Raw genomic sequence first — 12,221 nt, 5'->3', positions numbered from 1 at the left:
AAAAATATTAATCTTACTTCTACAAACTTGTTGCCCTTTCAAGCCTTAAGAAATCCATATGCGAAGCTCTCAAACCTTTACACTTAGTTCTTTTATTAATGTTTTCTCATATTTTTCCCTTCCTTTTGTTTTGATTTTCCTTTCATTTACTAATATATATAATTTTTTATTTATTTTGTTGAATGCATGTATAAAATTTTTAGTTTATAGTTAAAAAACATTTTGAAGGTAAAAAAAATGTTAACAATCGCCTTCACCTTTTTTTATGTTGAGAGAAAAAATGCTCCATCTTGTAGTGTAGCGCGAGGAATCAAAATGGTAATATAATGAAATGATATCATCTTTATTTTTTCCTTACTATATCTAAAGCGGAACCATGTAAATTAAATTCAGAATGTTCAATAAATTCTTTTGTTTAGAATTCTTTTGAGGTTATTGATTTGAATTTCAAATTGAGTTATTAAATCTAAATAAATATTTTTATAAGTTTCAAAGTTTAATTACAGGTTTAAAGAAAAGATATTCTTTTAGTGAGAAAAATAAAAACTTACTTATTTATAAACAATCAAAATTCAATCACACCACAACACTAAGGATCAAAACTAGTTTAAAATAAAATGCAACTTTATTTCTTACTTAAATAATTTAGAATGTGTTTGGTAAAGTGATACATGATGCTTTTTTAAAACTATTTTTTCAATTGAAAATGCATTAAAAATGATATTTTTAAATTTATTTATTTATTTTGAACAGCATATCAAGGTCATCAAAAAATATATAAAAACATCAATTTAATGTCTTTTTATGCAAAAATACACTTTGAAAATCCCTTTTAAAAATAGAAGTTATCGCAATATGCTATACTAAATGGTCAAATACTACTACACGTTTGAATTATACATATTTTTATTTTTTTAATGCATAAGTATACAAAATAAGATTTATTTTTACAAGGTTTATGAAAAATGATAAAGTTGTTCATATAGAAAAATAATAATAAATATGCATAAATTTAATAGTTAAAATTGTTTGCCTTATCCTAATGGCCTTGTTCTTGATTTTTTAAAGGATCTGCTTGAGAGTGTGACAAAAATTATTTTTCAAAGTGCTTTTTGCTTAAAAAATATCAAAAAAATATTAAAAAAATAATTTTGATATCATCACAGCAAAACGATTTAAAAATACTAAAAAAATAATTTGAAGTAAAAAAAAATTCTAAAACATGATTAGATCGCAATGCCAAACAAGATGAAAATCCCCCCCTCCCTTTTATCTCCTCTCTTTAGTGGTGGTATGTCGTATACAAGATTTTTTCCATGGTCAGTAGTTTTTTTTAGGTTTTTTGTTTTCCCTTTTATGTGTCTTATGGAGGATTATATCTAATCAATAAAAGGTATAATAAATTTGTATTTTCATGATCAAGATTTTTGTTTGGATAAGTGGTGAATCTAGTATTCTCATGATCCAAATTATGGATACATTCATTCTGTAAAGTATCTTTGATTCTTTTATATACTTTTTAATGTTAATGTATTTTAATTTTATTCTTGATTAATAAGATTCTAACCTACTGTGTATCTTTTGACAAAAGACATTTTTCATTCTACCTATCATTTTAGCATGTATTAGTTTATCAACCGGCTTGGATAAAAAAAAATTGAATGTGAAAAAATAATATTTAGATCATTGAAAACTTTTAAATATTGTCATGAAACTCAATATAACAATTTAAACTTGAAAAATCTCAATCCGACTAATTAGATAACCTTGGTTTTAAATTAAATCATGTGGGAGTTGCTCTATGTGACCTTATTCATTGAATAGGTTTAAAGAAAAAAATCAACCCAATAATAAAAGATAAAATTAAATAAAAACTTTATATTAAATTATGAAATTGAAAAGAAAAATAAAAGATCACAATAAAAAGAAAACCTAAGGGAATTAAATACCCCATATTAAATGTTGGGATTAAATATAAAAATAAAAATAAATTTACCAGTAGTTGAATACTAAATGATAAGATTAAATAAAAAAATCATATTAAATAATGAAATTAAAAAAAAAGATAAAAATAAAGGGCCAAAAACCCAAAGAAAAAAAACTCATAATAAAAATAGAAATAAATAGCATGAGAATGTTTTATTTTAGAAATGTCGGTGACAGACTTATATCATTGCTAGAAAATTAAATTTATAATTGTTTTCTAAGTATAAAATTTATTATTATACAATACATTAAAATATAGGTGGTTTTCACTATAGAAGTTCACAATAAAAAGCTCACTTTGACCTTATTTACATAAGTGATTTTTTTTCTTTTATTTTTTTAATGAATGTTTTTTTTAGTTTGATCCTTTAATATTAGATTTGTTTTTATTTAGTTATCTTACTTTCATGACACAGATCGTGAGTTTGACGAATTAACCTATTTAGTTGGAATTTTTTTTGTTAAATATTTTTCTTCAATTTCATTATTTAATATTGGGTTAATTGGGAATTAGACTTCATGATTTGTTTCTTTACTTTTTATTAGGTTATTCCAACCTCATAACCCAAGAATAGTTCTTAACGGGTTAACATGAGTTGATTTAGGTTATTTTTTTTCAATTGAGATTTTCTTTTAATTTTATCATTCAATATGGGGTCGGTTGAGAATTAAGTTTTATAATCTGTTTTGATTTATTTTTTAAGGAGATATCCTGATCTCATGATCATGTGCGCAAGTTTTGACATTGTAACCTTAGTTAAATTAGGTTGCTTTTAAGAAATATTTTGGTTTTATGACCTGGGTCACGAGTTCTTCAATATTAAATTCACCTTTTATCTGGTTGTCATTGTCTCATGATCCAGATTACTAGTTTAGCGAGTTAATTTATTTGACTTAGTTTTTTTTATTGACTTTTTTTCACAATTTCACAATTTAATATTGTATTTTATTATCAGGTTTCATAATTTTTTTTGTTTGCTTTTTAGTAGTTTATCTTGGCCTCTAACCTAAGAAAAGTGCTTAACGAGTTAACTCGAGTTGACTTCACTTATTTTTTTGTGTTATTTTTTAATTAACATAATTACAAATTTTATCGTTCAATATTAGGTCCGACAATGTCTATTAAGAATTGAACTTTATAATTTATTTTGATTTGCTCTCTATGAGGTTATTTTAGTCTCATGACTAGAGTTGTGAATTTGATTGGTTAAATTAGCTTAATTTTTTATTTTTTTTACGAGATTATCTCCATATTATGACTCGGGCTATGGGTTTAACGGATTGATTTGAGTTATTCTTTTAGTTAAATTAGCTTAATTTTTTTTTATGAGATTATCTCTATATTATGATTCGGGCTATGAGTTTAACGGATTGATTTGAGTTATTCTTTATATTTTTTTTAAACCTCATTCTTTAATGTTAGGCTAGTTAAGAATTGTACTTTGTAATTTGTTTTGATTTGCTTTCTATAGAGTTATATCGATTTTATGACCCAGATTACAAGTTTCACAAGTTAACTGAATTTTCCTTTTTAGATAATTTTTTAATTGATTTTTTTTAATTTTATTCTTTAACATTTAGTTGATTAAGAATTAGGCTTTAAAATTTATTTTCTATAAAGTTATCATAGTTTCATAACTCGAGTCATAAATTTAATATGTTAACTCGGGTTGTCCTAAGTCAATCTAATATGTTGTTATTTATATATATATATATATGTCATATTAAAATATTTTTTGAATCTAACTATGTTTTTATAGATTGTATGAGTTGATTTTGAATATACAAAATTAACCGAGTTATATCAAATTAATTCCCACATGATTTTTTTATTAGAAAAAAAATTAAAACATTAATAATATTTAAATATATTTTAAAAAATCAAGAAAAAATTAACTAGATTTTCATCATAGCAAAAGTCAGTAATCTATTAAAATGTAAAATCTCTTTATTTTTTATATTTTAATATAACTAATTACCTTCGCCATCCGCCAAACTTTGCACCTTATATATTTTTTATAAATACAATTTTCACCTGAAGATTAATAAAGTTAATTTTTCTCTTTACTTTTTTTTTTAAATCTAAAAATATTATTGTTTCAGACATTACTTGTTTTTAGACATTATAACATAGTTAACATTACTTATTTTTACGTGTGGCTTGGAGAAACATCCAATTAATATTTTTGCAATGTTTTACAATGATTTTGATTTTAATGTACTGATATAAAAAAATATTTTTAATATTTTTAAAATAAAAAATATTATTAAAAAACACATATTAAAATACCAAACACGCATTTGAAACAAGCCAAACAAGAATTGTATTCTGATTTTATTATATCAATTACACTCCCCTTTTCCCGTAAGAAAAACTCATGTTTTTTCTTACACGAATGGAAGCAACATATTTTCTTCATCAATATACAATGTGAAAAGTGTAATTTGTTAAAAATAGAGAATTCAAAGTGTAATATCATCTAAAATAGAGGATGATGAGGGTAATTAACTTTTTTTTTTTTATGTGCGAGAAGTAGGGGTGAGCAAAAAAACCGAAAAACCAATTAAACCGAGAAAACCAAAAAACAAATAACCGAAAAAACCGAACTGAAAAAAAAAACTGATTAAAATATTAAAATTTTGAAAAAACTAGCCGGTTCAGTTCGGTTTCAGTTTTATAACCAAAAAACCGAACCGAACCGAAAAAAACCGAGCCAAATCGAGCCAAAGCCGAGTCAAACCGGAAAAACCGAGCTAAAACCGAGTGACCCGGCATGACCCGACCGACCTGACAGGTTGACCCGGCAAAACTTGGTTATAACTTGTTGACTTTTATTTATTTTTTTTACTAAAATGATACTGTTTTGAATTTTTAAAAAAATAGAAATTAACCTGGCCAACCCGGCCAACCCGTTCAAAACCCGAAACTCAAGTCTTAAATCGGACCGGCCACCGTACCGGATTTAAAAACTATGCTAATTTGTTAGTCAAATGAAAAAAAGAAAGAAAGAAAGCAAACCAAATCCGGTCGGTTTGACCCGGTTTCGGTTCGGGGAAACATTTCTCACTAAAAAAACAAGCAGTGATAGACAGAAAAAGATATTCCATTTCCGTGACACATTCCCTCTCTTTAACAAAATAAATAAATAAATAAATAAAAGAAAAAAGCTACAGCATGTCTATATAATTCTATATCCTTTTCTTTCCTTTTTAATTTAATTTCAGTTTCTTTCAAATTTCATAATCAGATTCTTTGCTTCCCTTCCCTTCCCCACCAGCGCCGCCGCCACCACCGACGTTACCGCTTTCTCTCTCGCTTTCTTCCTCGAAAGTATATAGTTTTGGTTTTTGGAAATGAATTGAAGGAGAAGGAAGAGCTATAATTAATTGAGGTAAATATTTGTTTTTTCTGTTCTTATATTTATAAAGAGAAGGAAAATGGAGAGGTACGAGCTGGTGAAAGACATAGGATCTGGTAATTTTGGAGTGGCAAGGCTGATGAGGCACAAGCAAACCAAAGAACTTGTCGCCATGAAATACATCGAGCGTGGCCTCAAGGTAACTTTCTTTTCGAAGAAGAAGAAGAGGTATGGTAGAAGTGTAGTATCTTGTATTGGTGGAGTAATTTAGATCTGTTTTTTTTTTGTGATTAGATTGATGAAAATGTAGCAAGGGAGATTATCAATCACAGATCGCTTCGCCATCCTAACATAATTCGGTTCAAGGAGGTTAATTTCTACTTCTATTTCATTTAATTATTTTGGTGCATGTTGCTCGAGAAGTGTTTTTTTTTTATTAATTTTTTTGGCAGGTGGTTTTGACGCCTACTCATCTTGCTATCATCATGGAGTATGCTGCCGGAGGAGAGCTGTTCGAGCGAATTTGCAATGCTGGAAGGTTCAGTGAAGATGAGGTTTTATTTTTAATTAGTTTTTTCTTTGTTTTTCTTATTTGATTAATTTTTAAATACAAAACATGCTGAATAAGTTTGATTTTTTATTTATTTTCAGGCGAGGTATTTTTTCCAACAGCTTATTTCAGGAGTTAGTTACTGTCACTCTATGGTAAAGCAAGTTGATTTATTTGTACTTTTTGATTGCTGATTGATTTTTTGTCTTTTTTTTTATATTATTTGTTTTGTTTTTAATGATTCTCAGCAAATATGCCATAGAGATTTGAAGCTGGAAAATACCTTGTTGGATGGAAGCCCGGCACCGCGGTTGAAAATCTGTGATTTTGGTTATTCTAAGGTTGTTTGATAAACCAAATTGGTGCTAATATTTGTAGTTTTTATGTTGGTTTATTTGTGTAGTTTTTAGATTGTTATCAATTTTATTTGTGCAGTCGTCTTTGCTGCATTCAAGACCCAAATCTACAGTTGGCACTCCTGCTTATATTGCTCCAGAGGTTCTCTCTCGGAGAGAATACGATGGCAAGGTAAATCTCAGTTTGATTTCAGTCTGTATGTTTTCCTTTTAAGTCCTAATAACAATGAGATCATTAGTTAAACAGCTTCAATATTTCCCAAGACTCGTACTTTGATTTAAGTGTGTTATCCTGAAATTCCTTATCTGCATCTGGTGGTAGCGTGCATGCTAGCATGACTCATCAACAATTAGCTGTTTCTTAAAATAAATGTTTGACCATGTTATACTCAGATCATTATAGTTGCATTTCCTTTTTGTTACTTAAAAGTATTTTCTTTGCGACTTCAACAGGACTAATTTGCACGCCATTGATTTAGGTTTTTCATTTTTTGCATGGAGGATTGCCATTTTGTGCTATACCCGTAGAATTAAAAGAATAAAAATTAACATAGATCTGAGTTGGATGGAATTTAAATTGAAATTAACGTACGTGTTTTTGAAACTTCATATGTTTTTAGGAAATTAAATTTCGTATGAAGGATTGCCTTTTAGGGTTCAAGCATTTAAGCATTTCATGGTCATCTGAATTAGATGGATTTAGCTATCAAAACTTATCCTTTATCATCAAAATATTTGCGTGTTGGTATCACCAATTAAAAGTTACGAGTTCAAGCTGTTATACAGTGAACTCTATAATTGGTTTAGTTTATATCCTTAGGTTGTAACGTTTAGATCTGAGCTTTAGAGACTTGAGCTGTCAGTTCTGAACAAAATTTGTTCCAGACATTTACTGCTCTTTCTGTTCCTAGCCTCAGTAGTTTCAGATGGCTTATTTGTTTGTTAGTTCATCAAAAGAGCCTAAATCTGACAGCTGCAAGCAGACTGTGAACCAAGTGAAATTTAGATGAAGGCTAAAACCAGCAGATCTAATCTTTAGATGGTTTTCTGTGATTTCTTTTATATGTGTGTGTGTGTGGTCTGAAGCTCAATCCTCACAGGTAGAGGTGAAGAAAAATCTTGACAACCTGACCCATCTCAAGGAAATTTCAAATGTTTGAGTATTTTAGGCAAACCCATCTCAAGGAAATTTCAACTGTCACTAAGATGGCTTGATTTTTTATAATTATCAACAATGTACTTTCAGTGATAAAGCCATAAAAATCCCAACACAGATTGTGAAATCCCAATCTTAAAATGTAGAAAGAAAAATATCTGTCTGTTCTAGGTCTCTTGTCTAACCCTTTTGATTTAGAACACTGGATTTTGCTTGGCCATACTTTTGAACCATCCTGCAAAACTATAGTTCCATATGGTTCGAGAGTAGCATGCACCTCTTTCTTCTCAAATTTATTTCAGGTTTCTGGTTGAAGGTGTACTTCGGTCACATGTTTCCTGTTCTCTGTATTCCTGTTTCAGTTTCATTTTAGTTTTATTTGGCAACCATTGTGAAGTATAAACTATGAAGACCAAGAAAAGAAAAGAAAAAAAATACCCATATTGGTTTTGCCATGTCAATTTGAACTTTGTCATCTTCTTTTTTTGATTGGCTTGTGGCTTCAATTATACATTACACATTTGCATGTGATACTTTAGGAAATAAAAGTAGCTAAACTTCCTCTGTGGACTGTAAAGAACAAAGACATGCAAATTTAAAATCTGAATTTTTTTGAATGTCTTCTTGGCAAAGGACATGAATATATCTCACTTTGCTTGTTTGTTATAATTTTCATTTCTGTTTGTTCAGTTGGCAGACGTGTGGTCTTGTGGGGTGACTCTGTATGTTATGCTGGTGGGAGCATATCCATTCGAGGACCAGGAGGACCCAAAGAATTTCAGGAAAACAATCAATGTATTACATTCTCTCTTGTGTGTGTCTGTCTTCTATTTAAGTTGTTCTTTTTTTTCTTTTTTCTTTTTGTACTGTTTATGAATTTCTTGTTGTTTACCTGCAGAGAATAATGGCAGTTCAATACAAGATCCCTGACTATGTCCACATATCTCAGGATTGCAGACATCTCCTCTCTCGCATATTCGTTGCAAATCCAATCCGGGTATGGATGGATAAACCTTGTCTAAACTTGACAATCAACTTATATTGTGAAGATATGTCATACTACTTTGTGTTGGTAGATGTGCTTTCATTTAATTTTAATCAATCTGGAAATTAGAGGTTCTTCGGATTTCCTTTTCATGTATATTGCTGTTCTGATAGAATATCTTGATATAAGCCTACTTTCCTGTTACATTAGCTACAAGTCTGTTCAAACCTATATAACTAGGTATAAAATCATAAAAATTATTATAGAGTTACCTGCTCACTTACCAACTAATTCTGTTGCATAATTGTTGTCAGTGTTACTATTTATTCTTCTCATCACCCCTATTGTTGTTGTTATTATTATTTAAATTTTTCATGCATTGTCTGAAACACTACCCTCTGGTGTTTTTTCTTCTTGCATCACGTCATTGAATTTACTGATATCGTGTTCGGAACAAAGTTGTCAGGTTGGCATGTTCATGATTGCAACTGCTTGTTGTGAGACATGGGTCTGGTTGTATATTGTACCATGGGGAGCTTTTCATCTGTTTCCTTTTGGTTAGAATATTGTATCAGAAACCAGGAAGACTGAACAAGCGATTCTTCTTTCATTGCTTGTTGATGTTTTTATTTTTCTTTGTGTTATATGGTTTTCCAAGGGCAATTGCATATTATTAGAGTTATCAGTCTAACCTTCAGCTAGTAAGTTGGAGTGCAACTTTTATGATTGGATCTTGTGAATAAATTTAATACAGGCCAATTGTTCAAATAAGGGATTTGGAGAACATGCTGAGAACCCTCATAGCATGTGGATAGAATTGTTTGAGGTCATAGTTTCTTATTATGCTGGTGGGTGCTGGTTAACCTGGGTGTAAAGTTACCCTGTGCTGTGTCAAGAAACTGGAAATTGTTTTCCACAAACACTCAGAATGAGAGAAACTAATGGCCCCCAAAACGAGTAAATAGGAAAGGAAGGAGAAACAATGGCTGTTCTGTTGAGATAATTAAAGAAAGGAAATCGAGTATACATGGTTCTGTGAATTGGGAAAATAAGCTTGTTCATGAATGATGCAGGGTCTATTGAACCCCTGCATTCTTGCCAGGGCAAGCTGGTGGATGTCCATTGAGCACTATGAGAAAGGATGCTGTTGCCCAAAATGAAAGCTAATGGTGTAGAAAATATTCAGAAAACAATGATAGGATTTGCTTATGCAAATTATTCTGAGCTGTATTACATTCATTTATTTATTGTTCTCCATGGACACTGAATTTTCAGTTAGGCAGGGAAAGTTCCTGAAAACTAAACTTCTGATTTTTAATGGATTAAATATTCGAATTCTGATTGTTTCTATGAACCATACATGTTCTTACAGAGGATCACAATTAAAGAAATCAAGAGCCATCCATGGTTCTTGAAGAACTTGCCAAGGGAACTGACAGAGGCAGCTCAAGCCATATACTACAGGAAAGAAAACCCAACCTTTTCCCTTCAAGGTGTTGAAGAAATCATGAAGATCGTGGAAGAGGCCAGGATTCCTCCCCCAGTATCCCGATCTATTGGAGGCTTTGGCTGGGTATGATTAGAAGATGATGACGTGAAGGGAGATGATGCAGAGGGTGTTGAAGAAAAGGGTGGAGAAGAAGAAGAAGAAGAAGAAGAAGAAGAAGAAGAAGAAGAAGAAGAAGAAGAAGAAGAAGAAGAAGAAGAAGAAGAAGAAGAAGAAGAAGAAGAAGAAGAAGAAGAAGAAGAAGAAGAAGAAGAAGAAGAAGAAGAAGAAGAAGAAGAAGAAGAAGAAGAAGATGAGTATGAGAAGAGAGTTAAGGAGGCACAAGCAAGTGGGGAAGTTCATGTCAGTTAAGATTCATTCCCTCTTCCTTCTACATTATACTTCCGTTCTTTGCGTAGAACTGTGTGCTAATGGGCTGGTCCTGAATAAATATTTGTAAATTGTAGCATCATATTGTGTAGAATGGGTGTGAAACTATTGAACTTTATGAGAATTAGAGAATTATACTGTGTTGAGCAGGACGGACTTCTGGCTGTTATGATCCTTGAATTAGGAGGATTTGAATGCCTATCAGAGCATTACTCTCTCTCTCTCTCTCTCTCTCTCACACACACACACACACACACACGGTTTATATGCTTGAAAGGGTTTATGTTTGGGTTGCCTGTCTAGATTGGATTTGATCATGCAAGGATGTCTTATTCCTTAGAAGTGGCATGTTCTTTATCAGAAGCTTTGATTCTGTCACATGTTCTTTCAAGAGCATTGCTCTGATAACATTCTTTGATTTAATTTTGCATGTGATGTAGTTATTCGTTTTTTCTATTTGCTCGTTTTTTTATTTTATGTGTAATTGTAGGAGTAGATCACCCTTGTTTTTGGTCAAAATATACTCTATGTTTGCAAAATTTAGTCAGGAGTAAATTGCATCACGATGTAAGATTTCAATTGATTTTTTAAAAAAATGTTCAAGAATTTCAAAATTATTTTTTTTTGAAAAAGAATTTTAATAATGTTCAAGGAGTGAAAAATATTTCTTGCTCCATGGACACTGAATTTTCAGTTAGGCAGGGAAAGTTCCTGAAAACTAAACTTCTGATTTTTAATGGATTAAATATTCGAATTCTGATTGTTTCTATGAACCATACATGTTCTTACAGAGGATCACAATTAAAGAAATCAAGAGCCATCCATGGTTCTTGAAGAACTTGCCAAGGGAACTGACAGAAGCAGCTCAGGCCATGTACTACAGGAGAGAAAATCCCACCTTTTCTCTTCAAAGTGTTGAAGAAATCATGAAGATCGTGGAAGAGGCCAAGATTCCTGCCCCAGTATCCCGATCTATTGGAGGCTTTGGCTGGGTAGGAGAAGAGGATGATGACGTGAAGGGAGATGATGCAGAGGGTGTTGAACAAAAGGGCGGAGAAGAGGAAGAAGAGGAAGAAGAAGAAGATGAGTATGAGAAGAGAGTTAAGGAGGCACAAGCAAGTGGGGAAGTTCGTGTCAGTTAAGATTCATTCCCTCTTCCTGCTACTTTATACTTCCGTTCTTTGTGTAGAACTGTGTGCTAATGGGCTGGTCCTGAATAAATGTTTGTAAATTGTAGCATCATATTGGGTAGAATGGGTGTGAAACTATTGAACTGTATGAGAAATAGAGAATTATACTGTGTTGAGCAGGAAGGACTTCTGGCTGTTATGATCCTTGAATTAGGAGGATTTGAATGCCTATCAGAGCATTACTCTCTCTCTCTCTCTCTCTCTCTCACACACACACACACACACACACACACACGGTTTATATGCTTGAAAGGGTTTATGTTTGGGTTGCCTGTCTAGATTGGATTTGATCATGCAAGGATGTCTTATTCCTTAGAAGTGGCATGTTCTTTATCAGAAGCTTTGATTCTGTCACATGTTCTTTCAAGAGCATTGCTCTGATAACATTCTTTGATTTAATTTTGCATGTGATGTAGTTATTCGTTTTTTCTATTTGCTCGTTTTTTTATTTTATGTGTAATTGTAGGAGTAGATCACCCTTGTTTTTGGTCAAAATATACTCTATGTTTGCAAAATTTAGTCAGGAGTAAATTGCATCACGCTGTAAGATTTCAATTGATTTTTTTTTAAAATGTTCAAGAATTTCAAAATTATTTATTTTTTTCAAAAAGAATTTTAAAAATGTTCAAGGAGTGAAAAATATTTCTTGAAAAATAAAAATTTCAGAAGCTTTATTTTTTCTTGATAATGCTTAATCATGAAAATACTTGAAAATGTTTAAGATATTAAAAAATTAATTTCTTTTGAAAAAACATGTAAACTC

General features: G+C 30.9%; 1 protein-coding gene and 1 long non-coding RNA gene across 3 annotated transcripts; one reads left to right on the top strand and one right to left on the bottom strand.

The window, feature by feature from the left end:
• The first annotated feature begins 5,154 nt into the window (after nt 1-5,154).
• On the top strand, nt 5,155-11,603 carry LOC105128363 (serine/threonine-protein kinase SRK2A). Of its 2 annotated transcripts, none has more exons than XM_011029981.1 (9): nt 5,155-5,544; nt 5,640-5,714; nt 5,798-5,899; nt 5,997-6,050; nt 6,144-6,236; nt 6,331-6,423; nt 8,098-8,202; nt 8,306-8,404; nt 11,060-11,603. In XM_011029981.1, the coding sequence occupies exons 1-9, from the start codon at nt 5,425-5,427 to the stop codon at nt 11,408-11,410; spliced, it is 1,092 nt and encodes a 363-aa protein (XP_011028283.1). In that variant the 5' UTR covers nt 5,155-5,424; the 3' UTR covers nt 11,411-11,603. The 2 variants fall into 2 exon arrangements, with proteins under 2 accessions (XP_011028283.1, XP_011028282.1); XM_011029980.1 differs by lacking the exon at nt 11,060-11,603 and adding an exon at nt 9,765-10,009 and having other exon boundaries at nt 5,160-5,544.
• LOC105128364 (uncharacterized) lies at nt 11,468-11,799 on the bottom strand. The gene is made up of 2 exons (XR_842841.1): nt 11,705-11,799; nt 11,468-11,626 (listed from the first exon to the last, which is right to left on the bottom strand). It is a non-coding gene; the product is annotated as an uncharacterized LOC105128364 (long non-coding RNA).
• Nucleotides 11,800-12,221: the final 422 nt, after the last annotated feature.

Source organism: Populus euphratica, unplaced genomic scaffold (genome assembly GCF_000495115.2).
Source record: "Populus euphratica unplaced genomic scaffold, PopEup_1.0 scaffold14.1, whole genome shotgun sequence".
Lineage (NCBI taxonomy): Eukaryota > Viridiplantae > Streptophyta > Magnoliopsida > Malpighiales > Salicaceae > Populus > Populus euphratica.
This window is presented reverse-complemented; position numbering and strand designations above follow the sequence as displayed.